Source organism: Delphinus delphis, chromosome 2 (assembly GCF_949987515.2).
Source record: "Delphinus delphis chromosome 2, mDelDel1.2, whole genome shotgun sequence".
Taxonomy (NCBI): domain Eukaryota; kingdom Metazoa; phylum Chordata; class Mammalia; order Artiodactyla; family Delphinidae; genus Delphinus; species Delphinus delphis.
Genome location: NC_082684.1, coordinates 11,942,684 through 11,970,602, shown reverse-complemented (window position 1 = coordinate 11,970,602; position 27,919 = coordinate 11,942,684). Strand labels below are relative to the sequence as shown.

Sequence of the window (27,919 nt, the reverse complement as noted above, 5' to 3'; positions counted from 1 at the left end):
TGCCACTACCCTGCCGTATGACCTGGGACAACTTCTCCCTCCCTCCCTGCGTGTAAACTGGGATTTATATGCCCTCCAGTGTCCTTTCAGCTCTTTAAACCTACAAGGGCCCAAGAGGTCAGCTGAGATTTGGCCCGGAAAGGCCACTGCTGGTGGCACCGGGCCAGGAGAGGCAGCGGAAAGAACACGCGTTTAGCTGCAGGCCCACTACGCACCCTGTAAACCCACTGGCAGGTGGGGCTGCGGCTGAGCGGGGGCTGCTCCGACCCCGGGCCCCAGACAGTGAGGGATGGAGCTGGTCAGCCCGACTCTCCGGCCCCCACCACCCGCCCAAGGCTGCCAGTCTACAGACCGGTGAAGGCGGCGCCCGGCCCCACCGCTCACCTGGGAAGGCGTTGATGTCGATGACGGCGTGCTGCCCCGTCTGGTTGTTGATGATGATGTCGATCCCAAAGAGCGATACGCCCAGTGCCTGCCGCAGGGCCCGGGACAGCTCCCGGATGACCTCGTCACTCGGTCGCTCGAAGACACCCTCGATCTTTTCCAGCTGCCAACACACACACACACACACACACACACACACACGAGTCAGGCCCCGGGTGCGGAGGCTCCACGCCTCGCCACACACAGAGACCCCCCCAGGGAGGTGGCACAGGCCGGGCCTTACCCGCAGACAAGAGACAGGACAGACCCACCAGAGTCGGCACGAGGACGGCCATTTCCAAATCCTGCCAAGGGCTGGACAGCTGCTAGGTATACAGCGCACGTGACCTCTAGTCCTCATAACCAGCAGGGAGGCGAGCACCGTTATCAGCATTTTATACACAGGGGAGCTGAAGCTCAGAGAGGCTCAGGGGCCGGTCCAGGGCCACACAGCTCAGGGCTGGATTTGGACCCAGGCATTTAAGCCTGTAAAACCCAAGCCTCTTAGCAAGGAGGAAGGGGATGGAGAGTCTGTTGTGAACCCAGGAAGACTGTGTGGTTCAGGGAGCCTGTGAGCTAGACCTTGAAGATGGGGAGGATTGAGGGGGGTGGGGGGAAGGGACCCAGATGAGAGCACAGTGGAAGCAAAGGTGCAGAGGTAAGAACCCACAGGAGAGAGCTGGGAGCAGCTGGAACTGTTAGGGCAGAGGCGGGCAGCAGGGGGAATTTCTGTCAGCATCACCACGCTGGCCCACCATTGCCGGAGCCTCAAGGCTGTGAGCTGATAGGTTCCGTGGACCGGCCTTCATTTACTGGCCGGAAGTGGGCAGGGGCGGGTGGTGGTCACAGGGCTCCTGGGTGGGGCTCACACTTCTCCCCTTCCGGATGAGTCGCTAACTCTGGTGTGACCACACCAACTCATGCTCAGCGGGCTTTTCCCCAAAGAGTCTACTCTGCTGCTGCGGCCCAACCCCCGGGCCCAAGTTCAGCTTTTAGCGAAGCTTCCACAGGGCTCGTGGGGCCGTCCCTTGGACTCCCGCTGACACCGCTCGCTTTCTGCTCTAATCACAGCTGGCCTGGGACAGGCACACGAGTCTTCATGGGCTCAAGCGTGGCCCCTGGCCCGGGCCTCCAAGGAAGCAGAACACTGCCCTGGGAAGGACTGAAGTCCGAGGGGTCCGGATTTGAATCCTGACCGTGACTTCCCAGCTCTGTGGTCTTAGGGGAAAGTACTTGGCCTCTGTGTGCCTCAGCCCGCTCATCTGCAGAACAGGGCCAATGAGGCCTCCATCCCAGACTGCTGGGAGGAATCACAAGGTCATTGGCGTGATGGGGACAGCACATGCCTGGCTGGAGGAGCCGCTCCACTTGCATTTCAGGGCATGGATGGCAGCATGTCAGCCGGAATAGGGCTCACGTGTGGTGCTCAGGAGATAGCAGGGTCCTATGGACTGTGGGCTCGGGGCCAAAGGGGAAGCCCAGGAGCTCACCCAGCAGAAATAAAACAGAAGCTGGGTCAAAAAGCCAAATGGAGAATTACCACGTGACCCAGCAATTCCACCCCAGGTGTGTAACTTGTAGGCCACTGTTCATAGCTGCATTATTCCCAATGGGCAAAAGGTAGAAACAACCCAAATGTCCATCAACAGATGACTGGATAAACAAAATGGGTTACCCACACAATGGAATATTGTTCTCACAATGCTACCACGTGGATGAACCTTGAAAACATCAGGCTATGTGAAAAAGGCCAGACACAATAGGTCACACACTGTACGGTTCCCTTAATATGAAAGGTCCAGAACAGGTAAGTCCATGGAGACGAAGAAGCAGATTCGTGGTTGCCAGGGGCTGGGGGGAGGGGGACTGAGGGGTGACACTTAACGGGCACAGGATTCCTTTTGGGTGATGCAAATGCTCTGGAACTGGACAGAGGTGGCAGCTGCACGACACTGTGAATGTACTTGACGCCACTGAACGGTTCACATTAAAACGACTAATGTTAACACGAAGCGAGGCTGGGTCAGGTAGGCTGGGGACAGAGCCCTGGGTACCCAGGACACGTGGTGCTTACCCCCAGCTCAGGAAGCCGCATGGCTGATGGGGAACTCCCAGACACGTGCAGGGCAGGGACCCCACAACTGGGCACCGTCGTGCGCTACTGTGAAAGCCACACCCACCGGCTCTGCACAGTAGGCGGCGACCCCCAACAGCGCCCATGACCCCGCTGCCCCGGCGTCTCGTCCAGGGGAGATGCTGTCTAAGCATCTGCGTTAGCTTCGCCGTGACAGGCACCTGCCTGAGCCCAGGTCAGCAGCCTGGCCGCTGGTCCTGCGGCCCGGGTCCCTCACCGAGTCACAGCCCTGGGAGGACGCCTGGCATTGCCCAGTCCCCGCTGCGTGCCCTGAGCCATAACGGGCCCTGCTGCGTCTTGTTTTCTCGCCCCAGGAAATGGGGTAATAAGAACACCCCTGCCGCCACGGGACTGTGGTGGGGATCCACGAAGCTCACCCGTAAGGCCTGTGGCTCAGGCCTGGCAGCAAGGGGACCAATGGCTGCTGCTCTGTTACAAAGCCCCGTGACCCCGCTGTTTATAAAAGCACTTTCTCAGCTCAGCTAAGGAATCTCAGAAGTCCTTCTGGAGCCCTTTGATTGTCTGAAACAGGGAGGCGATGGAGGTGGTAAGAGGTGCTCAGGTGGACCCCCGGGGCCACCCGTCACCAGTCACAGCTGACACTGACTGAGCACCTACTGCACACCCAGCACTGCCATGGTGCTTTTCATCTAGGGACTCCCTGAACGCCACCACCACCCTACAGGGTAGGACAGGGAACCCGAGGCTCAGAGAGGCAATGTGACTTGCCTGAGGCCACACAGCTGGAAAGTTGTGGAGCTTCGGTCTGACCCCAGGCAGTCCTGTCAGTGTCACACTCTTAACCAATACCCTGTGTCTGGGGGGGCAGCCAGTTGGGTGTGGGAGCTGCGTCCACCCTTGGGAGCATCCAGCCAGGGAGGGAGGGGGGGCTTCAAGGCCAGGGCAGGGCTCCCGGCACCTGCACGAGGCCGAGATGGGGACTGGAGGGACCTTGGCGAGCAGGAGAATGCTAAGGGGCTTGTCTGGACACCCAGGTCTGGGGATGGCCTTGTCTGTGCATGTGGGCCTGACATCCCGAGTGGAAAAGGGACGGCTGCCTGCATTTCCCTTTTCTCTTTTCCACGTTGCCAGCCCTGGGGGAATCCCCACACAGCAGTCATGAGCTGGGGGGAAGGGGGAGATGGCAGCGGGGCCTAAAGGTGGAGAGGAGGCCCCGCAGGGTCTGTAGGCCGACCTTTCCCACGTGGCAGACAGAGACGCAGGCTGAATGGCAGGTGGGTGATTAGCCAGGAAGGTGACTTTGCTTCTGGCCCTCACAGTGACCCTCTGGCATCAGGTAACAGCCCAGCGGTGACTAGAGCTGCTCTGTGCCAGGGGAGTGGCAGGGACAGCCTCTCGGCAAGTCCGCGGAATGCCAACCCCCTCCAAGAGTCACAGGCCGAATACGGTCTGAGAGCCTCGCAGGGAAGATGCCCTGCAGAGCTGGGCCAGCCTGAAGTTTCTGCAGCTTTTACGAGACCAGAACGTTTTCTTGCACAGAACACCTATTTACGTCTTATAATGTGCACAGCCAGGCGCTGAGGGGTTCTGTTTAAAATCTGGTTGTTCTCCAAGCATCCTTGACCACAAAACTTGTTCCCGGGGAATGTCTATTAACATCTTGAGGGACGCTGGTGTTCCTTCCAGGTCCCTTCCACGCCTGTGCTCTGTCGAACCCTCAGCGCACAGCTGGCTCCTCAAAGGAACCAGAAACAGACAAGAAAAGCACAGGCGGCCTCGGTTGGGGGACAGGAGGCCCTAACCTGGAACGAGGGGGAGTGGGGCCTAGAGGTGGGGGTCTGCTGTGGATGGGACATTGGCAAACCCTCCGAGCATGGCCAAGAGGGGAGCGGAGAGCTGGCAGAGGGCTCATTTCAGCGGCAGTGGCAGCAGAGACCCCTGGCTCTCAGGACACATGGAGGAACAGCAGAGGGTGGCCCAGCGCTGACTTCTAACTGCTCAGCAATTGCCAGGGAGATAAGAAATCCTAAATTCCCGGAACACCCAGCTTTGGCATCAGACAAATCTGGCGTCAAATCTCGTCTCTGTCCCTGAGTGAGGAGTCCTGTGAATCTGGCTGAGCACAGCCCTCCCGCCTCAGGAAAGTGGGGATGTCTGTCCACCCCTGCAAGGCTGTTTTGGGCCGCAGGGCATCGAGGATGGAGCCTGACACGCAGCGACGTTCGCTGAACAGCAACCCCGAGCCCATTACCCACCGTGAACGACCCCAGCAGCCCCAGATGTACACGGCAGGCTCTTAACAAACGCTCCCTGGACTCACGTGGGCAAGGAAAGAAAAAGGAAAATTGAGGTGGTGCTCTGCTCCCTTTTCTTAAATCAGGCAAAAGGCAGATTAGAAAGCAGGACTTCAAATTCCTCACGGTTGGGGGGATTTCCTCATGTAGGAGAGTTAGAAAATCATCCACTTGGAGTAGCCCAGCAATGAGCGGGCGTGGCTGTGATGACCACCGGCACGAAGGCCCGAAGCACGCGAGGAAGAGGGGTCTCTGGAACCGCCCTGGGTCCCTGGCCTGGGGGGAAGGTCCTGCCACCCTGCCCCGCTGGACAGTCAAAAGTACCCCACACCCAGGGCTCGGCGGCAGGGACATACCGCGGTCAGCACCGATGACGATTCTGGCTTGGACACGTTGTGGCTGTTGAAGAAGATGGACTCACGGTCTGGAAAAGCAAAGACAGGAAGAAGCCGGAGTTAGAAGCTCGAGGCAGGGACGGTGATTCCAGCACCCGACACCAGGGGACAGCACCACCCCAGCCACAGGCCACAGTGGCCTTCAGGCTCGGGGTCCAGCGGCAGCCACCTGGGCCTCCCTACCCACCCCAGGAAGACAGGACGCCACGGAGACCCGCACGCCCAGGCAGGGCTCCTGTTTCCATTTTCCTTCCCGTATAAAAATGAACGGCTTGATGAGCGCACCTCTGCCTCTGCTCTCGTCTTACACAACCATACCTGATTTTCCCCAATACCCGAGGCCCCCCCCTCCCCAAAGCGTGTCTAGAGTGTCTTACAGACACGGCACCAGAAAGGGGGCTAAGTGAGTGGGAAATGCTGCATATGTGCATATCAAAGGCCCAGAGTCAAGAGGTCAACTGATGCCATTTAACCCAGCATTCCCCTCCCGGTTCTGCCCACGGAACGCCTTTTCAGGGTAGCAGCTGAGAAACGGCTAGGCGGCCACTTGGCACGTGAGTGTTTACAATACAAAGGGTTTTGCTGTTTCCCCACTACTTAAGGAAAAAATCGGAAATCAGAGCATGGGCTTCTGTAGGACCCATCCAAGAAAGCATACAGTTTGGCTTTGGAAGTTAGCACAGCCCATGAAATACCCTCCACATCTCCCACCCCCTCCCTCTCTGCTCCCACTGCCCCCTGGGCCCCCTCGGTCCCATGGGGGCACCCGAGAGGCAGATCAATCCCAAGATTATTGGGAGCGATGAGCAGCTGGTTTGCTCCTTCACCCCCTGGAGAGTAAAGGCAGGTCAGTCGGTCAGAAACACGCTCTCCAGCAGCTGGAAGTGTGGCACACGAATGCACGAAGCACTAAACCGCAAGCCTCGGGGCTGGGATCTGGTAAAGGCCGTCATCACACTGTGATCCCCCCACCCCGAGAGTGGCACGGGCCACGAGCCCCAACGTGGCCCCAGCGGCCTCTGCTTTAGTCCTTCCTGGCAGGGCGTTACGGCTCCCGTCCCCCAGGACACACTGCTCATCCCTGGGACCCAGGCCTCTAAGCGCAGGCCAGGAAGGGCCCTGGCTGAGCACCGCCGTGTGCCAGGGGCCAGACCGAGGAGGCACCTGCTCTGGCTGCCAACGCCCGCCCCCCACCACCTCCAGGATTGCAGCGCCGCAACAATCATGCATGAGGAAGTGATTCGGGCGGAGGCCGAGCAGGCAGGCGCTGAGATGTACCTGGCGTCTTTCCCGCTAGCGGGGCATGCAGGCCCCTTGCCGCCCTGGTGTGCCCGAAAGTCCTCCTACCGCTCCGACCAGAGCCAGTCCAGACGGGGGGCACGAGAGACGGTCCTGGGGAGGAGCCTGGGGAAAATAAACACCCTGCAGGACTGGTGCCAAGCAGCCCCACCAACCTCGACTCCTGGGCGCCGACAGTCAAGAAAAGTGAGCCTTCGGAGGGTGGCAAGCTCCACGGGCCAGAGCCCGGAGCAGCTGGGATGGGCGTTCCGGCCTTCCGTGGGTACTGCCCACCTTCTCAGCCTGTAGCCCAGCCTGGCCCAGACCTACTGAGCTCAGGGTGCCTCCCACCCACCCTGTGGGACCCAAGGGCAATCGCCAGGATGGCAGAGCAGGCCTGGGGAGAGAAAGGCCACCCAGAGCAGGTGGACACAGCCAAGCTGTCGCCCAACAGCTTCTTGTGGCAAGACCGAAAGTGTGGACCATTTCAAAGGAGACTCGTTTCTCCTCCCGGCTAACGCTGACCTGGGAGCCCTGGCCAGAGGACTGTTTAGCAGGGAGGGGAGAGCTGCCCTTTACTCAGATCCTCCCCATGTGCGGCCTGAGTAGGGGCCGGACAGAGTGGGAGCGGATTCCAGCCATTCGATGAACCAGGAGACTGTGGAAGCCGAGGTGGGTCAGAAAGGGTCAGAGCATCCCTTGGTGCCAGTTTCCTTGGGTAGCTTCAGGATACTGAGTTCCCTAAAGATAAGCCTGGCTGGGCCCTTGCACCTTGATCACAGCTGCACCCTGGATTGGGGGGGCCCATCCCCTCTCTGTTCCTGGACTAGTCCCGAGTCACACGGAGCCCCGGGAAGAACACCAAGAACGCCCACAGGAGAGCGGAGGTAATAAGAGGAATATGGGTATTTCTGTCCCCAATTTACAGACAAGCAAAAGAGGTTCAAAAGAAGCAGAGTAAGTGACAAGTGTAGCACCCAAATATCCCAGAGGGTCTGAGGTGCAGTTGTGAGCTGTGGCCACACCTTCTTCAGCTTCATTTGCTTAATCTTCACATCTCTGGCGGGGGGCGGGGGATAAAGCACGTCATGGCGCTGCAGACGGTGGCCCAGGTCTCCTCCCAGATCCCCCGCAAGCGTCAGCTCCGCAGAGGGGCCCCGGCTGTCCTGCCCGAGTGGCTCCCCTCGCCCAGCGGTGTCCCAGGACCCACTGTTTCCTCTGCGGTCCCTCATCTGTGCTGCCACAATTCGTCCTTTCATTTCTTCTTCCCTGGTGTGTAGTTTCTCCCGCTAGAAGATGAACACACGCGGGCAGGACACTTGGCTGACTATCTAGTTCCCTGCTGGATCCCAGGGCTGAGCGCCTGGCAGGTGCAAGGAAACAGGGCATTTGTTACACCTGAGGGCCTCTCGATGCAAGATCACCACATCTGGCCCGCCACCTGTGTTTGTAAATAAAGGTTTATTGGAACGCAGCCACGCCCATTCGCTTACAATGCTGTCTACAGCGGCTCTTAGGCAACAACGGCAGCATTAAATAATTATGACAGAGCTGGAAACACTTACTCTGGACTTTTGCAGAAAAAGCCTGCTGACCCCTGCTCTATGTGGTAAGCGGTGTCGTTCCTTTATATACATACCCCTAAGGAAAAAAAGGCCCACATGTAGAGCCTAAGAAAGGCGTTGTGCCCACAGAGGAAAAGAAACAGAAATAAACCCACTGCACAGAAAGGGGAGCAGAGAAACACACCCACTGCGACTCTGGAACTAGTGGAGAGAGGGGAGCAGTCTCCCCAAGACCGTGGACCAAGGGCAGAGGACATGTGTTCCTGGGGCTGGCACAGGCCAACCTCAACCCTCTCTGTAAAAACGTGTCTTCAGTTCCAGCAGAGGCAACTGCAAGAGGCCTGTGGCCGTAAGACACACCTGACTTCAGAGATGCTAACAGGTGAAAACCAAAAGTACATCTGAGAATCAAAAGAACACAGTAGTCGTGGAGGGAAAGCTGGTGTCCTCATCACCACTGCAGGTCAAAGAATCCCACTCAAGGAGCCTCCACCTCCCTGCATGGACAGGGGAGACCGGCGAGCCCGCCACGCAGGGCCATGGGAACCAGAAAGCTGGGAGGGGGCTGGAAAGAAGCCAGAGCCCTAAAGCCCCCTGCCCAACTGGTCCAGCTTAAAGAGCCGCTGTCACACTGTGCTTCTCATCCAGAAAGAGAACACATGCATGAAAAGAACAACGAGCTGCTGTGATGCCCTGAAGACAGTGGACACAGAACCAGTTTTTGGGGATGGAGGGATGGACACAGTGAAAATCACTCAGCTCACCTGGGCATAATAAACACTTCTCCATTAGCTCCATGTTTCTCCACTGATTTACTCGGCCCCAGCCTGCATATTATGGTAAACTGGCAACCTGGAATGGCCATGAGAAGACACAGATGCGGAGCCCCTGTCCTCAGACACGGGACACAGAGCTCACGCCCAGCCACTAGTGGTTCCCAGATGGAAACTGGCCCAGGCCTTTGCAACCAGGAGAAAAAGGGAAGGAAAAGAGGGACTTTTCATGTGGAAAGGAAGGAAACCACGTGGTATATTTCTTTTAGAGATGGAGTGATTTTTTGGTAAAATAAATAAAAAGGCATACCTACTCTTCCCTTAATACATTTTGTGTAGACTTAAAGAACATATGTTTAAAAATCAGGAAACAATATAAACAGGCTTAAAAAAACGTCAGCCTCAACCTGCCCACAATTGATAAGAATGTCTCTTGCCAGTACACAGTCACATACAAAAAGACCCCTCCTGACATCGGTCCCCCACCCCCAGATCATTCCATCAGCCCAGTGGGTAGAGGGAAGGACGAGCGTGAGCACCGGGATGCCCTGAAAGCCCCGCCAGCACTCAGAAGGGCAGTGGAGGGAGACACACATTTCCAAAGTGTCTGCTCTCTGGGTTGCGTTAATGGGAAGAACGGCTGAGACAGGACACGAACAGCTGGACTTCAGTCAAGAGGCATGGCCTGAGGCTTCCCTGGTGGCGCAGTGGTTAAGAATCCGCCTGCCAATGCAGGGGACACGGGTTCCAGCCCTGGTCCAGGAAGATCCCACATGCCGCGGAGCAACTAAGCCCGTGCGCCACAACTAGTGAGCCTGCGCTCTAGAGCCCGCGAGCCACAACTACTGAGCCCGCGTGACACAGCTACTGAAGCCCGTGCTCCGCTACAAGAGAAGCCCGCGCACTGCAACAAAGAGTAGCCCCCGCTTGCCGCAACTAGAGAAAGCCTGTGCGCAGCAACGAAGACCCAATACAGCCATAAATAAATAAATTTATTTATTTAAAAAAAACAAAACAAAAACAGAGGAGTGGCTTGAAGCCATGAGGAGCGGATGGTGACAGGCAGTCCCACAGAGGGATTTTAGGAAGACACATCTGTTTGCTCAGAGGGAAATAACGCAGCCTGGACATTTCATCTGGTGATGGCGGGTTTCCCGTCCAGAGAGAAACACACAGTGAGTGAGAGCAAAACACACCAGGGCAACCAGACATCCTCCGAGGGGTCCTCTTGGAAAACCGTGCTTATTCCAGAGACACTGCCACTGTTCCAAAGGTTTCTGGAACTTGCCTTAGAGATGCCTCCAGAACCACCAGAACAGTCTTTTAAGCGGCCCCAATACCAGCAAATCCTTATCTTAGTGTCAGTTTTTGAAACGGCCAAGGGTCACCTGCAGCTGGTGAGCAGCTGAAGAAAAGCTGAGCGCGTGGAGCCCCTCAGCCTCCCTAGAGGACCCCCTCAGATGCCCCAACGCTGGCAGAACCCTGCAATGCCACCACTGAGTGACATCTGAGGGACACGGAGGGCCATTATCCACTGATCCAAAACACGCTCACGGATGCGCTCCTCAGCCCTGCGGGGCACCCGGCAGGCTGACTGTGGCAACCCTTGACCTGCCCGGGGTCCCACAGCCGGGAAGTCCTGCGCCCTGTGTGCTGACTCCGAAGACAGCATGCGTCCACCTCGGCAGCTGCAGAAGCGGCAGGTAACTCAGTGTTTCCCAGTTGGAAAAAGGAGACGTGGTAAAGCAGCCAGCGCTCTGGTCCTCCAAATACGAGGGGCCCCTCCCTCCCTCCCCGTCCCTGGCTTCGCCGAAGGGACCATCACCCATTCCAGCGTGTTCCCTGTGGGCCTCAGGACCGCACGGGGCCCCGGGAAGCGGCCTGGGGGCAGAGAGCTTTCAGGTTCTTCCTGCAATGTATGGTAGAGACAGACGGAGCCCCTACCATGACCTGGCGTGCCCCAAGACCTCTTTAGCTACTGGACACAGCCCTTCCAACCTCCAGATCACCTCTCCCTGCTCCAGAAACTGGCGGCTGGGGCCGTGCTGCAGCCACGCCCCTAAGCTCAGGGCATCCAGAGACGGCGCGGGCTCAGTTACCTGATGTGCCCGCGGAGAAGTTCTTCAGCGAGGGCCTCTGGACCACGGTGTAGGACTCGCCGACCACGAACACCTTGTACAGGACGGCGTTGTGGTTGATGAAATTCTGGACCACGCAGGGCGGCTGGATGGCGCTCAGGCCCTCCTGGTTGAACACGATGGCCATCTGGGGAGACAGGGGGCCAAGGGCTTGGTCAGGGTCCACCACGTCCTCAGCCTCCGGCACGGGGTGTGTTACCTGTCCAGAGCACTGCCACCACGGCCCACCCCTGGTCCTGTAGCACAAGGGCTCCCCAAGAAGAGTTTCAAGCCAGGGTGAGTGGAGAGGGACTTGAGAAGAACACCTGGGGATCAATCCACGCTTGCTGTGAGGGTTTGGAAGTCCTGTACCATCAGGCCCACCATGGAAGGATGAGCTGGCTGTGCACTGCATAATTCCACTACTCACACTGCACCCAGGGAATGGGACCCCCTGGGTTGTGTACTACTTAACCCTTATGACCTCCTAGAGGTTCCTCCACAAAGTCTTTGGTTGGGTGGGATGGGGGGTGGGGAGGGGGGCAGGTGGCTCGGCCAGGAAGCGGAAGACAATGGCTCAGGGTTTGGGAGGCCTGGGGTCCAAGCCTGCATAATGACAAGCGCTGCCTTTTGAGTACTCATGACACACCTGGCCCTGTTCTAACCACTTTGCATGAATCACCTGCTGTTTCCCTCACAATGTACCCACGAGGTGGGCACCGACACCACGCCCCTTTTACAGATGAGGAAACTGAGGCCTGAGGCACTTAGTGGCTGCTGGAAAGTGTCAGAGCCCGGAATGGGCTGGGGTCCAACAGCCCCCAGCCTTGCCGTCTTACACACCGAGTGAGCCACACGAGCACTTGAGGAACGGGAACATGCCGCTCCCCGTCCCTGAATCCTCTGGGGACAAAGGCTCCACCAGGAGGGTGTGGCAGGGGACTGAGGTCGGGATGGGAAGAGGGGCGGCTGGAGAAAGCCTGCCCGCTTTGGCCGAGGCAGGCCCACCGCAGCCAGCTGCCAGTGCCGGGGCCACGGCTAATGCTTCGTTCAAGTCCACGGGGCCCCAGGAAGGAGCCACCAGATGCCCAGAGCTGCTGGGAGGGGTAACGGGGCTGGACAGCTGGCCGCCACACTGGCTGTTGCCTCTCCCAGCAACTGTCGCAGAGCACCACCATGATGTGCCTGGGGCTCAGCTGGTGGGGCAGAAGTAGAGATCCAGGCCACACGGGGAAACGAAAAGTGCGTGTGTGCGTGTGTGCGTGTGTGCGCGCGCGCACGTGCACCACAGTGAATTATCTCCTTAGCCATCTGACGAAAGTAAGAGAGCCGTACACGGGTTCAAGACCCAGCCCTGGTGCTTGCTGCGTAAGCCCTGTTTAAGCTCCATCTTCCTCACCTGTGAAATAGCATCAGTAACCACCATGGTGGGGCTTCCCTGGCGGTCCAGTGGTTAAGACTCCGCACTTCCATTGCAGGGGGCACGGGTTCGATCCCTGGTCAGGGAACTAAGATCCCGCATGTCGCGCAGTGTGGCCAAAAAAATTAAAAATAAATAAATAAGTAAAATAACCACCGTGGGGTAGCTCCGGGGTCCTCCGAGCTTCTGGCTCAGTGGGGGTTTTGGTTTTTGTTTCTAAAGGAGGGGGTGTGGTTTTCCACACACTCCAAGTGGAGCACACTTGCGCGCTTACACCAGCTTAAAGCCAAGACAAGAGCCCAAACCATCGTGTGAACCTAAGATGAAAACAAACTAGTCCCGATTTCAGCTGAGCAAGGGACAGGGGAACCAGAGGTAGGGCTCGGGCAGACTGGGGTACAGGGGAGGAGCCTGCTCAGAAAGCCCCCTTTCCTGTGTAGAGCTCACCACGTGCACAGACATGTCCTCCATCCTCGCTGCACTCGGCATCCCCAGGCACCCCTGAGGTGGGTGACGAGCCTCGGCGTCCCACCCACAGGCTCACGCCACGGAGGGCGCCCCACCAGAGGGGGCGTCCCTCTGATGCTAACAGCCTCCCAGGAGGCAGATGGCCCGCGGCACACAAGCCCCCTGGGAATCTGCAACACCCCAGATCCCAATCTCAGGGCTCTGTCCCTGACCCCCACCCAGCAGAGGAGCCCCTCCCAGAAACAGTGCATGGCGGGCTGGGGGAGGCCCAGGGGTGGGGCAGTGGCGGGGGGGACGTGGCACACACCTTGGAGCCAGACTTGGATAACTGGACTGAGGGGTGAAGTAGCCTCCCCTGAAGGCGCTTGACTCCATGGAGTCAAGACTCCCCTGGAGGAGGGTGGCCACCTCGATCCGGAACCCCCGCCCCGTCAGCAATGACCCAGCAGGCTCCAGGGCAACTGGTTCCACGACAGCGTCTCAAACCCTCCCTGGGCCGGGCCCCACGGCAGCACACGCAGCAACTCCCTTATCCTTCACAACAGCCAGCACATCCCCAGTTACAAGTGAGGGACGGAAACTCAGAGAGGCTGGGTCATCTGCCCGAAGTCACACAGCCGGTGGTGCTCAGAACCAGACCTGCTCCCAGGCTGGTGTGATTCCAGAGTTCTTACGTCAACAGCAGAAGCGGTTCCTTCCTGGCAGGCTGACCTATTCTGCATTAGGCCGGTCTAATCACACTAATGACTGCAGTCGCCTTTCTGTCCTGAGAACCCCGAGGCACTGACCAACAGAGGAACCGTCTGGTGGTGAAAAGGGCCGGGCGCTGGTGCCAGCGAGGGCAGTGTGGGCTCCAGGGACACGATTCTGGCTGCTCTGAAGCCCTCCTGCTCCCTCCCGGGGCCCGGCCCAGGCGCACACCCCTGGCTCCACGAGGGCTCCTGACCTTGGGAGACAGCTGACCTTTGCTACAGGCCAGGATTTCCTGCCCCCACGTTCCCCCCCACAAGCAAAGGGACTCCTCGGCCTTGCAGCCCCATCACGGCATGTACCACACCATAGGGACACATCTGTTTACAGACATTTCCCCATAAATACATGCCAGGGATAAAGACACTACATACATCTCCAGGGCGCAACGCCGGGGTTGTCCACGTTTAGTCATAGGTCTTGGGGGAGCATTTCTGACAGCGGGGCTGCCTGGGACAGACTCTCCCACAGGGCCTTCTGGGTGGGTCAAATGACTACAGCCCAGGGTGTCCTCCCATGCACCTAATGAGGGGGTCCCCAGGCTGGGCTGTGCCCCTGAAGACAATGTCCCAGGCATGGTTCTTAAGGACGGCAACAGACCCAGCAGAGCCCCTGCCCGGCCATTAGCTCCCAAAAGGCTTCCTCCGCTCAGTCTCCCAACCACACCCCGCTGATGCCCTCCACCTCCGGGACTCTGTGCTCCCCACCAGGCAAGGACTCACATCTTACGCATCCTTCCCGGGGCACCCAAGGCCGGGAAGGACTACTGGGTGAACACAGGAATGAATGAGAGGGTGGGGCAGTCACGTACACGGCAGGTAGGGTGCTCCTTCCTCCTCTCACCCCCTTCCCAAATTCAGCAGGCCTGGCAGATCCCTGTGGGCAGCGATGGCATCTTTTCAGTGGGGCCCAGGCCAGTGCCTGGCACGGAGCAGGAAGTGACCGACATCGACAGGCCAAAGGACTGGTCAGATGGAGGCCTGGCTCGCACGGGCACAAAGGGGGCAGGCACAGCCATCGCGGCCTCGGGGACAGGACAGGCACAGGGTGTGGGTGGAGAGAGCGTACAAAGCCACAACCTCAGGAGCAGCAGGCTAGGCGGGCTCCCAGAGAGACAGCGCGAGCCGAAAGGATCAGGGGCAGGGGGATGGCCGGAGGGGGGAGGCGGGGGGCAGGGCAGTCAAGTTGTCACGTCTTCCACTCACCTCGTGAGAGTTGGTACCATGAGCCACTCTGGTTTTGCAAACTGTGGGTGTGGGAGAGAAAAAGAGGGGTGAGCGAGGTTATTCACCCACAAAGCCCAGCCTTGCAGGTACAGGGAGAAACTCTCAACAACTCCCGCAGCCCCTCAGGGGAGGGGCAGGTGGGAGCTGGAGGGCGGCGTGGACTCGACCAGGGCCAGCACCTGCCCGCGGGTGAGCTGGACGGACGCCGCCAGGCCAGGCCCTCACCACCCAGGAACCCAGGGACCCGGGGCCATGCCCTCCCCGGCGGCCGAGCCCTGCCTGCACCCTCGGGAAGTTTAAGGCCCACCCGGCCCCCACGTGGTGCGCTCAGGGCGCGATACGCACTGAACGGGAAGGCCAGGCCATTCTCCTCCAGGAGCCGCATGGTGTCGTCTCCGCCCAGGCTCGTGAGCTCCATGAAGGGTGGTGAGCAGATCCTGTCATCTGGGGGCGGAGGAGAAGCCCGAGTCAGCACCGCCCTCTCCCCGGGGCCCCCTCAGAGCCCCTGCCCACCCCATCTGATGGCCCATACGCCGCCGCAGTCACCCACATGCCCCGGGAATGAGAGCATAGACTTTCATTACATTTTCTAATAGCGTTTCTGTAGTGACGGAACCAATACATGATAACAGCAAAGGCTGCAGATCAACTAAAAGTGAAAACCAGACACAGTCACAGATACGACTGCGATTACCTCCTAGCCCACACTTGGGCATGTGACACACACACACAGCTCCACAACGAGGGTACTGTTCACTCAATCAACTATGAACACTTCTGGGGCAATAAAGACTTCACCCTCCAAAGGGTAAGCTGGGATGAAGTGAGAGAGTGGCATGGACATATATACACTACCAAATGTAAAACAGATGACTAGTGGGAAGCAGCCGCATAGCACAGGGAGATCAGCTCAGTGCTTTGTGACCCCCTGGAGGGGTCGGATAGGGAGGGTGGGAGGGAGACGCAAGAGGGGGGAGATATGGGGATATATGTATACGTATACCTGATTCACTTTGTTACACAGCAGAAACTAACACACCATTGTAAAGTAATTAAACTCCAATAGATATGTTAAAAAAAAAAAAAGACTTCCCCCTCCATAGGCAGTATCAGCTTAATGATAATCACAGGAACGACACCAGCCCTTCAGCTCTTATCCCAGGTCTAGCTCTGCCAAGGGCTTTACGTACATCGCCTCTGAAGTGTGCAAATAATCCCGTGGGGAGGACGCTGAGGGCGGGGTGGGGGGATTAAAGAGCGGCTCGCAGTCACACAGGGACCCCTGGCACGCAGCCTCTCGCCACCTAACAGAGGCGGCTCCCGACCCCTCTGTCACCCCGACGGGCCACACGCGAGCACAGGCATCGCCCTCCTCCTGCCACCACACTCCAGCCCCGGCCCCACCCCCATGCCGCTGCTTTCCTGAGTCCCCACTCTTGGAGGGGTGCTCGCTTACCCTGTGGGTTCCAGGCGTGTTTGGTTTTCTGAGAAGCTCTGGGAGCTGGGTGTGCTCTGTTCATCAGGACACTCCTGGTGCCAGACACCGAGTGAGGGCAGAACAGATTATTCGTGGGAAAACAAAGTGTCTTCTGAATCTGTCTACTGATTGTTAAGTTGCATGACTGGTCTGTTATTACTACTCAGTCCACCTCCATCCCCACTCAGGGCACCAGCTCCCAGGAGGTAAGACCACCCTGTATTTCTGGGCACAGGAGCTGGGAAAGGCAGAGCATTAGTGGGATGGGGGTGACACCCCCGTCCCCGCCACAAACTTGGAAACCAAACCGAAAGCAAACAGTAAAGCAGCTTGTCTCCAACAGCTTCTAGCTACTTGGCTGGCTAGGAGGTCAGTACATTAAAGCACTGAAACCAAGGTAAGATCCAGCTTCACATATCTCATAAAAGCCAGTGCCAAGAATTACACAGGGAACATTAAAAGTGTTTTAATTTCCCTCCCCGCCCCCCGCCAGCGAAGTCCAAACTCCAAACAGGCGCAGAGTGATGGCAGGTTCTCGGGGACCCAGGGAGGGTGGAGCCCTGGCAGACGGCGCGGCAGGCCCTCTGCACGGGGCACTCGTATTCCTCAGGGACAGATGCTGAAACAGAGGCCCAAAGAGGCAGTCTTTGCCCAAGGTCATGACAGCCACATACAGGGCCAGGACAAGGAGCCAGGCTCACATGGCAGGCCAGGGGAAGAGAAGCCAGGGACATCAGAGCAGGGAGGTAGGGCTGGCGGCGGGGCGGGGGTGTGTGTGTGTGTCCTGGCTCTCAGCTGTAAGCCATTATCTAAACAGGCCCCATTTCTGCACCCCCTGCCCAGAGTCAGAGCCGGGTGGAAACACTGGTGAGGGGCTGGCAGGCTGTGGAAGGAGGAAGTGCTCTGCGCAAAGGCTCCTTGCTGCAGCCCCTCCAGCCCAGCCCTAACAGGGCGTGACACTCCAGGCCAAACAAACTGGAGCGTGTGGCAGCAGGCCGGTCTGTGTCAGTTGCCCACCTGGCCTGGCAGGGCCACCCTGGACCCAGCCCTCCCATGGGAAGACTCGGAGATCTCTGGAGTCAAACAGACCACCTCCGGTCAGAGCTTCTGGAGTTTTCGGAGCAGGTGAATCTGCCTGGCTTTTAGATCCGCCTTCAAGGCCCTTCCCACCCCAGCCCAAAGCTTTCAAGTAATGTCACGGCTAACGGCCAACAGTCAATAAACCCCACTTGTTATGTGCCAGACACTACTTCACACAGTCTGCAAAGCCATCATCCACCCTCACAAGAACCCCACAAAGAGGTGCTGTCACCCCCATTTTACAGATAAAGAAAATGGGGCACAGAGAGGTGAAGCTCCCTGTCCAGAGTCACACAGTGAGTAAGGGGTGCAGCTGGGGGCTCATCCCCAGGCAGCTGATTCCCAAGTCCATGCTACTGACCACGGCCTCCCTAGTAGAAGAAGTGCCCTCTCCATATCGACAGGATAAAGGATGAAACCCACACGATCCTATCACTAGGTGCAGAAAGGGCTTCCCTGGTGGCGCAGTGGTTGGGAATCCGCCTGCCGATGCAGGGGACACGGGTTCAAACCCTGGTCTGGGAAGATCCCACATGCCGCGGAGCAACTAGGCCCATGAGCCACAACTACTGAGCCTGCGCGTCTGGAGCCTGTGCTCCACAACAAGGGAGGCCGCGATAGTGAGAGGCCCGCGCACCGCGATGAAGAGTGGCCCCCGCTTCCCACAACTAGAGAAAGCCCTCGCACAGAAACGAAGACCCAACACAGCCATAAATATTAAAAAACAAAAACAAAACAATAAACAGTTATTCCTTTAAAAAAATAGGTGCAGAAAAAGCATTTGAGCTAAAACTATAAAACGCTTAGAAGAACACACAGGTATAAATCTTTATGACCTGGGATTAGACATGGTTTCTTAGACACCAAAAGCACAAGCAACCAAAGTAAAAATAGACACATTTGATGTCATCAAAATGTAAAACTTGTGTGCTTCAAAGTACACTATCAAGAAAGTGAAAGGACAACTCACAGAATGGGGGGAAATATTTGCAAATCATATATCTGATAAGCGTCTAGTATCCAAAATATATGAAGAACTATTAACAACCAAACAATTAAAAGACCGATAACCCAATTTAAAAAATGGGCAGGGCTTCCCTGGTGGCGCAGTGGTTGACAGTCCGCCTGCCGATGCAGGGGACACGGGTTTGTGCCCCGGTCCGGGAAGATGCCGCGGAGCGGCTGGGCCCGTAAGCCATGGCCGCTGAGACTGCGCATCCGGAGCCTGTGCTCCGCAACGGGATAGGCCACAACAGGGAGAGGCCCGCGTACCACAAAAAAAAAAAAAAAAAAAAATAGGGCAAAGGATCTGAAATGGGCAGTTCTCAAAATAGGACCTATGAATGGCCAATAAGCGCGGGAAAGGATGCTCAACATCATTAGCCATCAGAGGAATGAAGATCAAAACCACACCTATAGGTTGGCTACAACCAAAAAGACAGACGATAACAAGTGTCCTGACATTGCTGGTGAGAATGTAAAATGGTCCAGCTGCTCTGAGAAACAGTGTGGCAGTTCTTCAAACAGTTAAACATAGTTCCAGTGCGACCCCGCAGTCCACTCCTAGCTATACAACCAAGAGGACAGAAACATATGTCCACAGAAAACCTGTCCAGGAATGTTCATAACAGCGTGATTCATCACAGCCAAAGAGTGGCAACAACCCAAATGTCAATCAACTGATGAGTGGGTAAACAAAATGTGACATAACCACGCAATGGAATATATCCAGCCATAAAAAACACTGATTCATGCTACAGCATAGATAAACCTTGAAAACATTCTGCTAAGTGAAGGAAGCCAGTTAGAAAAGCCACAAAACATATGACTTCATTTATCCCAAGTGTCCAGGATAGGCCAGTCCAGAGACAGAAAGGAGACTGGTGGTTGCCAGGGCCTGGGGGGCAGGTGGAATGGGGAGTGACTGCAAATGGGAACATTCCTCTTTGCGGTGATGAAAATGTTCTGGGATTAGATAACTGTGATGGCTGTACAGCTCTGTGAATATATTCAAACCTACTGAACTGTATCTACACTTTAAAAAGGTAGATTTTATGGTATGTGGCTTATACCAATCGAAAAAGAAAAATAAGGAAAAAACCCCAGCGGTAGCAGCTGCCACCCAAGTGAGCACTCGCTCCCTGCGGGAAACTGGGCTAAAAATGCTTCTGGTACAGTGTCTCCTTCGATCCTCCAGAAAACCTGCAGAGACCCGTCCCCCAGCCCCGCCCCTGCCAAGGCCAGGGTGAATCAGAGAAGGATGAGGAGAGTGCTCTCCCGGAGAGATCTGGGGTCCAGATGAAATGCAGAGACGAGACACTTCCAATGAACAGGCTGCATCCAGCATTAGGCCAGACAGCCACACCTTTCTGAAATCTCAGGCTCTGGGGTCTGAGGTGGTAGCCTGGGTGATGGCAGGACCCAGCAGAGGAGGCCAAGGACCGAGCGTGACAAGAAAGAGGGGCCCAGGCACAGCGTCATGCTCTTCCTCCTTTATCCTAACTTGGAGCTTGTTGACCACACCCTGAGCAACAGGCACTACCAGCTGCAAACCCCACGCCCTCTCCAGGGTGGGCCCGGGACCAAGACCTCCCTGATCATGCCGGCCTGCAACGCCCACAGACCAAGCTCAGTCTGTGGGGGTCAGCCTTGGGGGAAGGCAGTCCTGTGCCCACAGGGCAGAGGCTGGAAAGGAACCTGTGTCCCTCACTGGGCTGCAGGCTGCCACACGCCCGGAGCCTGTCCCAACGCTGGACTCGGGTACAGCAGACCACGATGACTCTACTGCTTGACCCAATTTCTGGCTGCTTGTAGCCAAAATCACCCTGCCACGCCTGTGAAATCACAGTAAATTAGAAACTACTACCGTTTCTATTTTGGTTTCAACAACTGGTCACCAACAAAAAAATGTGTTGTATCCCTGGAGCTAGAGACCCAGCAATGAAGGAACACAAGCAACGCTGCCTCGTGGAGCTGACATTCCAGGTGCAGGGACCGGACAATAAGCCCGATGGATGAGTAAAATGGACAGCTAGATGGTGCTGGCAGGCGACACGGGGAGCGCGAGGGGGCTGCCAGTGGAGGTGGAGGTGTGATCGAGATGTGCCTCGCTGAGCAAAGATACAGGAAGGCGAGCGGTCAGCCTGGGCATCTGGGGGTAACGAAACGCGCTCCTGGCAGACGGAACGGCCAGTGCAAAGGCCCTGCTTGAGGACACGCTGCCGTCTGGTCATACAAATGGACCCAGCCTTTGAGATGAAGACGGTGACATCAGTCTAGCTCGTGGACACAGAGGTCTCCTGAGTGGGAGTGTCGAGGAAGCAGCCGGGCCCTGCAGCGGTGGAGCCGGCGCCTTGGTGGTAGCAGACACGCCGGCCCCGCCCCATGTGAGGGACAGCGACAGCAGAGTTCCCTCCAGCTCCGCCCTGGGAAAATCACAACAGTGCCAACAGCTCTTCTCCCCCAAATAGAATAAGACTCTTTCTATCAGTCAGCACTGGGCGCTATTTCTGGTTCCCCGAAAAAGGCTACTGCCGCTTATTTATTTGTCGTCTTTATTTCTGGATGGGAGTTGGAAAGAGGCTTTTTTTTTAGTCAGATGGTGGGTTGTGTTCTGTTAAGAGCTGAAATATTAGCCCCTGGGAACCTGAAACACCCGCTCTTCCCTCTCTGCTACCCTCATCAGAGAACGTGAAGCCAGAGGTCCTCGGAGATGGCAAGTCCTATCACGTCCAGAGAGGGGAAGAGAATAGTTCAAGACCATACACAAGTCATAGGCAGGCCCAGGGTGAGAATCCAGGTGTCCGAGTCACGTCACTGCCCTGTCCTCTCTGGCAGGTGGCCACGCTCCCATGCAACTGGTGGCAGGTGATACAGAGCTAGCAAGAGGACAAAAGACAATGACAAACAGGTGCTACAAGAGGACAAATAGGGGCAGGGGAGAGGGGGAGACAGCACTTTGAAGGCGCAGCCTTGAAGCCTGACTGAACCTGGGGTAAACTAGCTGTAACCTTTGGCAAATGACTGAACAATGCTGGGCCTTGCTCTTCTCGTCTGTAAAATGGGAGCGATGCCTCCCTAGAGGGTTGTTGGGAGGCCTTGGCACCTAATAGGCACATAGCAGTGGCTGCTATTTCTATTACTACACTGGGCAAGGCCACCTGGAGAGTGGGTAGGTTCTGAATCGTGGCCGCCGGTCCATGTCCAGCTACCGGGGATGTTGGGCCCCGGGCCTCACCCTCCTTGGCTCCCTGGCTGTGCCCAGCATGGTGCCAGGAGAACGGGCCCTCTGCACACAGATGTGAAGGAAGCCTTGGGGGGGGCCCGGCAATGCAGGGCCTGGGGACAGCTGTGACAAGACTCTGCTTCAGTTCTTTTCTCCCAGACAGGTATAACTTCTTCACCCAGATGATACCCAGTGGAAACAAAACCTGGGGCAGGGACAGTCCCCAAGGACATGCAGAGTGGGAATCCTTTGCAGGGCGGGGCCCCAGAGAATGACACCCACGAGTGAGGGCTATGCTGAGGCGAGAGGAGCTGCAGACAGGCCAGAGAAGCAGCTCCGGGGGCCTGGAGCCCGCTGCGTGCTCCTAGGCAGCGGGGAGGACTCACCTGGGACGTGCCAGGGGGAGGAGTTACTACATTCGAGGGCTCTGTCTCCCTCTCTAGAACACTGGCTCCATGAGGGCAGGGGCTGGTGGGTTTATTCACTGCTGTGGGCCCAGTGCCTAGAACACTGAGGTACACAGTAGGCGCTCAACAAGTACTTGTTGAGTGAAGGGACCGATCTTTGACAGCGCCCTCCACACAAGGCCGGCTCCTCGGGCATCTAGGCCACATCTGGACAGACGCGGAGCCTATGGTCAGTGTGCCTGGGCGCCAATGTCCCACATTCCAGGCCGCCTGCCTGCTACCTGGGCCCTCGGGCCACCGTTGCGTCCTCACACTCCGCTCCCTCGAGGCCTGCCCACCCAGGTTTGTTCCATCTGAAAAGACGACAGCTGTCACAGCTGTCCCCTCTCAGCCTGGCCACTGGCTTCTCTGGAGGACTTTCCCCTGCAGAAGCATCTTGTTTATCTACTTTGCTGTGACTGTGACTGGACTTTCCTTTTTAATTGTTTTTACTTAATGCTGCTGCCACCAGTATTTTCCCGTGGTTTTGCATTTCCTGGTCACCTGACTGGCGACACTTCCCCTCGGGTCAGACATTCATGTTTGTGCCAATCTTCCTCCGCCATGGACTGAACACCTCTCATGCGTGATAAGCCTCTGCGCTTGTGATGAGTCATTTCCACAGGCCGCATTCCCAGGAGGGGGTCCGCGCTCTTGCCACAGGGTCATGCTGCTTCCCAGAGGGACGGGGGCAGTTTCCTGGGGCACCAGCAATGCTGGGTCTTGACCATGCCTTCCCAGCCCCAGGCAGTCCCTTTTTCAGAAATCTGGGCAGTACTTTCATGAGGGAGGATGACGGGTGACATAGTGAATGGTCCCACCCCCGCACACACGGTCACTCAGGGTCGAGCAGGCCCCGCGGCAGAGGGAGCGAGGCCCGGAGACACCGGCTGGCGTGGGGGGCTGGGGGCGAGGCCCGTGCATGACCCAGTGAGCGAAAGCTCTGGACGGGGGCCCGGAGACGTGCATGCAAGTTCCGGCAGCTCCTCTGGGCCCAGGCAAGCCACGTGGCCTTTCAGGTCTTGGGCTCCTATCAGTAGACCGGGGGTCATAATGAATCACTCCTGTCTACTTGCTGGAGTTGGAAGGATGAGGAAAAAGTGCTGCGAAATGCCAGCTAAAGAAGCCAGCTCCCCCTTGGCGGGGATGGGGGTGCAGGGAGTGTGGTGGGCAAGGGCCTGGAGTTGCCATCTGTTCACACCCCCACCCCCAAACGACACAACAGGGGAGCCTCTGGGCTCACAGGTGCCTCCGGGAGCCGGGTGGTGGCGAAGGGCCCCTCACCCGGCTCCCAACAGGTGCACCCCAAGCCCTGCGTGCTGAAGGCAGAGCCGAGGGAGCGTGTGACTCAGGTATGAGCCAGCAGACCGACCCCCAGGAGAGCGGGGTTGCGCTAGGGATCGCGTGCAGACTTCTAACTGCATCCTGGAGAGACCAGGGAGGGCTCCTCGGGGGAAGGCGACATCCCGGTGGGCCTCGGTGAAGGCCGGAAATTTCAGTCCATGCAAACCCTCCCTCCTCAGTCAGAGAGCTGCTGCCTCGACTTGGGGCTCCACCTTTCAGGCAGGGGCCTTGTCTACCGCGTTCATGGCTGCATCCCCAACGAACAAGTGTACAAGTGAATGAACGAAGCGCTGGCCTGGGCTCCCGCCTCTCCTGGCCGGAGGGAGGTGGCCCTTATCAAAAGGCAGGTTCAGGCTTCCCTGGTGGTGCAGTGGTTGAGAGTCTGCCTGCCGATGCAGGGGACACGGGTTCGTGCCCCGGTCCGGGAAGATCCCACATGCCGTGGAGCGGCTGGGCCCGTGAGCCATGGCCGCTGAGCCTGCGCGTCCGGAGCCTGTGCTCCACAACGGGAGAGGCCACAACAGTGAGAGGCTCGCGTACCGCAAAAAAACAAACAAACAAACAAAAAACGCAGGTTCCCTCACGTCTCGGCCCAGGACCCCCCAGCTCGGGGCACCAAATGCTGCCTCTCAGAGCTGGGCTCGGCCCTGCTTCCCTGGGCCACTCCCCATTCCCCAGGGCCTGTGTTGTATGGCAGGAAAGAGCCTCATTCAGGAGGGAAGAGTGAGGAGATCCACCGTGTCACTGACAGCAGGCACGGGAGCGGGGAGGCGTGGGCAGGGTCCCGGCTCTCACTCAATCTTCTGAGAGTTGAGAAAACTAACCCCCTGATTTCACAGGCCCTGGAGCCTCTCTGCACATGCTGGCCCCTCGGCCCTGCAAGCCCCTTCTTCCAGCTCCTTCCTGGCCTGGGAAGCTCCTGCTCGTGCTCCAAGCCCTGGGTCAGGCCACCCCCCTCCTCCGAGTACCCTCTTCTCCCACACCTCGAGGAGGCCTCTCCTGTGGGCTCACCAGGGCCTGGCGTGCCTGGGTTTGAATCCCCGCTCCAGCTCATATCAGCTGTGCCACGCTGGCCAAGTAACTTTCCTTCGGCCTCAGCTTCCTCGCGGGAAAGAGGACAACAAAAATAGTACCGACTTCACAGGGTTGTCTCCCACTGCCCCACGTTTACAAAATGTATTTTAAAATTATGAAACAGTTCCCTCCAGGAAGGGCGGCTGCACCCCGGCGTCTGGGTAGCTGTAGTGGCCCCAGCCTGCCCAGCACGACCCATCCCAGGTTCAAGCCTTGGAAGATTCGCCGGGACAGACAGAACAGGTGCGGCGGCCCAGGGCTGGGGCTTCCTCCCAGCTGCTGGCGGTTGTTAACCAAGGAACCCCCTTCTTGGTACTCTCACACCAGAACCATCTTCTCCCCACTGTGGCTGCAACACCCTCAAACCACTGGATTCCTGGCATCCTGCCCACCTCACCTACCATCCACCCCAAACTACACACAGCGGCTGGATCCTGGATCATCTTCCTAAAGCTCCGACCTATATACTGAAGCAGCTCTCAGCTCAATAACTGTCCAAGGCTGACGTGAGTGAAGAGCCTTTCCAGGCTCCTGCGACATGATTCTGTTTGCCTTCCCATTACGGGCTGCACTGTGTCCCCCCAAATTCATATGCTGAAGGCCCAACCCTCAGGACCTCAGCATGTGGCTATTATGTGGAGATACGGCCTTTAAAGAGGGGATTGAGTTAAAACGAGGTCACATGGGGGCCCTACTCCAACTGACTCATGTCCTTAAGAAGAGGAGACAGGAGACAGAGGGAAGACCAGGACAAGACATGGGGAGAAGACAGCCCCCTACAAGCCAAGGAGAGAAGCCTCAGAGGAAACCAGCCCTGCCAGCACCTGGACCTTGGACTTCCAGTCTCCAGAAATGTGAGAAAATTAACGTCCGTGATTTAAGCCACCCAGTCTGTGGCGCTTTGCTGTAGCAGCCCTGGAAATCTAACTCACTTCCCAGCTCCTCCCAGATGCAGAGCCAAGACCATTCCCAGCCACAGCCCGGCTCCACGCACAGTGGTATCCTCACCACCCCCCGCCCCACACGCCTCGGGGATGCCCCTCCTCCCACCAGTCGGCAACAACCCGCTCAGCCGGTGTCCCTCAGTTTCCCCTAAGCCCCTGGGAACAAGCTGTCTCCTAACAATGACACCTCCCCAGCATCTCCTACTGGCAGTCTCACCTGTTCCACTACCATCTCTCTCCTGCGTCGCTACCTTGTTTGCTTGCTCATCTCTGGTCCCCTAGTAAATTTCCACACATTTGGGTTCTGACTGTGCAACCGGGCAGTGCGTTCCTTGGGGCCAGGACCTGGCCTGACCCCTAGCTCAGTGCTGCTCAGAGACGGCAGCCGTCAGTGGAAACTCTCTGACAAGTGCACGTGTGTGAGATGAAGTGAATAAGTGTGAGCTGTGAGCCCGGAAACAAAAGGAGAAAGGGGGTAATGGAGGAACACAACTGACCAGCACAGGGCAAGAAAGGAGGTGGCCTGCAACTCCTCGACTGGCCACCACGCGGCGCTGTTGTTCTGGCACAGCCCGAGTGACTGTGGCCATGGGGCTTGAGTGCTGGCCTGGCCCCGCCAACCCACAGACTCCAGTGTTCATGCCTCGTCTGGTGCCTGATTGTCCAAAGTCACCTGCCCCCTGCCGGCATCCTGTTAGGGGCAGGAGCCACGTGTTCTCGAATCCTAGACGGGGAAAGATGTCTGTGCATCCTGGGCGAGCCAAGTCTTGGCCTGACAGCCCCTCTGAAAACAACCGAGTGGCTTTTTGGCTCGTGGTGACGGTAGCCACCCAGCAATGCAGAACAGACAAGTCGGGGAGGGAAAGCAGCCGCAGGCCTGGATCAGGAGGCGGCGGCCAGGAAAGGCCCGGATGGCCGGCCCATGGACGAGAAGAGATGGAAGTGGTCTCTGAAGTGGAGCCGGGCCTGGGCGTGAGGGAGAGCGCTTCGCGTCCTTACCTTGACTCTCCTGCCCGCCCCCCCCCGGTCCACAGTATAATGTCCCGTCCACCAGCCTGGCCACGGAAGGGCTCCCCAAGGCAGTGCTCTACCCTCGCCTCCCCTCTCTCCTCAGGAGGCATCTTCCTGGGATGCCCCCAAGCCGCCCCGCCCCACCTCGATAAGTCAGAACCTCTGCTGATTCCCCCCAGTGACACTCGGGAACTGTCCCCTGCTCTGACCCCGCGCATCCCCTAGCACCTACTTCCGGTTCACTCTGCATTGCCTTTATTAAAGGTGACTCATCTCTCCCTACAGCCCGAGGCCCCCTTGAGGCACAGAGGCTGGATTCGTGGGGGGATTTGTGTCGGGCTTCAAAAGGGTGGAAACGATTGGACAACGGTGACATCATCCTGTCTCTTCAGACCCATTCACAGCCCCAGATGACATGAAGTTGAAATAATATGTCTTGTTTTGTTTAAGTCATTCAAGTTCCAGCCCTCGAAGACGCATGCCCTGGAGATGTGGGGACTGGGGAGCCTGACTCATGGGAACCACCTGGAAATCTGCCAGGGCTTTGGGCTGATCCTGGGAGAGGCAGATCCTCATCCGCGTAGCCCCTCGTAGGCCATGGGTGTATGCAGTGGTGGGCTGGGTGCCTGGGTTCCGATCCCAGGTCCACTGTTTCCCCCTGGGCTGGCCGCCCTCTGTGCCTCTGTTTCCACATCTGCAAGATGGGGGTAACACCGGCTCCTACACCCTAGGCTCCCTGTGAGGATGTGAGGACTAGATGAGTCCCTGTGAGGGCCGTGCAGGGGGAAGCACCACGTACGGCTTGGCTGCCGTCAGTTGGCATTGGGTCTGCTCCTCCTTGCGCGCTGAGGCCCAGTCAACAACCTGGGCATCCATTCTGAACCCACGATGGGGTGAAGGCTCCCCAGGAGCTAGGACTGTCTCATGAGTATCAGGCCTAGGACACAGGTGGCCCTTGAGGTACCCCCTCCGGGAAAGGGGAGGAGAGAAGGCCCTGCCCGCGGCTCAGGCACCACGGGGCTCAGATGGAGTCGGAGGCGGAGCGAGGCCGAAAGTGAAGGGTGTACAGGAGCAGGGCGCTGAGGCAGCCCGGGGCGAGCCTTCCCCAGGCACGGCTGGGCACTCACTACTCACCGTCCAGTTCACCCACGGCGTCTGAGGGGAAGAAGGGCCTGACACCTCAGAAGGTCACATGAGGACAGTGGATGTGAGGAGAGGCCAGGGTTCCATCCACCCAGGCCCACGGCCACACAGACCAGGCGGTGAACCTGGAGGCCTCAGGGCCCAGGAGCCAGCCTGGATGGTGCTCGGCCCCAGGACCCCCTGAGGGGAGGCAGAGAGAAGCGGCACTTCCTGAGTGCCGACAGGCTCATGCTGTGTCCCTGCCGCTCGCGTGGTGAGGGAGGGCTCGGCAGGTGGGCCATGCAGAGGCCCGGCCTGGTGCTGCCTGAGGCACAGGGAGGGCCGGACAGCCTCTGCTGGCTTGAAGATGGAGGGGCCCATGAGAAGGAATA

The 27,919-nt window shown here is 57.9% G+C and overlaps 1 protein-coding gene across 3 annotated transcripts in view; it reads right to left on the bottom strand.

The window, feature by feature from the left end:
- ITPK1 (inositol-tetrakisphosphate 1-kinase) overlaps window positions 1-27,919 on the bottom strand; it is a 160,186-nt gene that overhangs the window by 6,341 nt on the left and 125,926 nt on the right. For all 3 annotated transcript variants that reach the window (XM_060004010.1, XM_069540409.1, XM_060004012.1), the window contains 5 exons: window positions 15,150-15,248; window positions 14,784-14,824; window positions 10,923-11,088; window positions 5,169-5,236; window positions 385-547 (listed from right to left, as the gene is read on the bottom strand). In XM_060004010.1, the coding sequence (XP_059859993.1) occupies window positions 385-547; window positions 5,169-5,236; window positions 10,923-11,088; window positions 14,784-14,824; window positions 15,150-15,248 (537 nt within the window). The remainder of the gene's footprint in view (window positions 1-384; window positions 548-5,168; window positions 5,237-10,922; window positions 11,089-14,783; window positions 14,825-15,149; window positions 15,249-27,919) is intronic.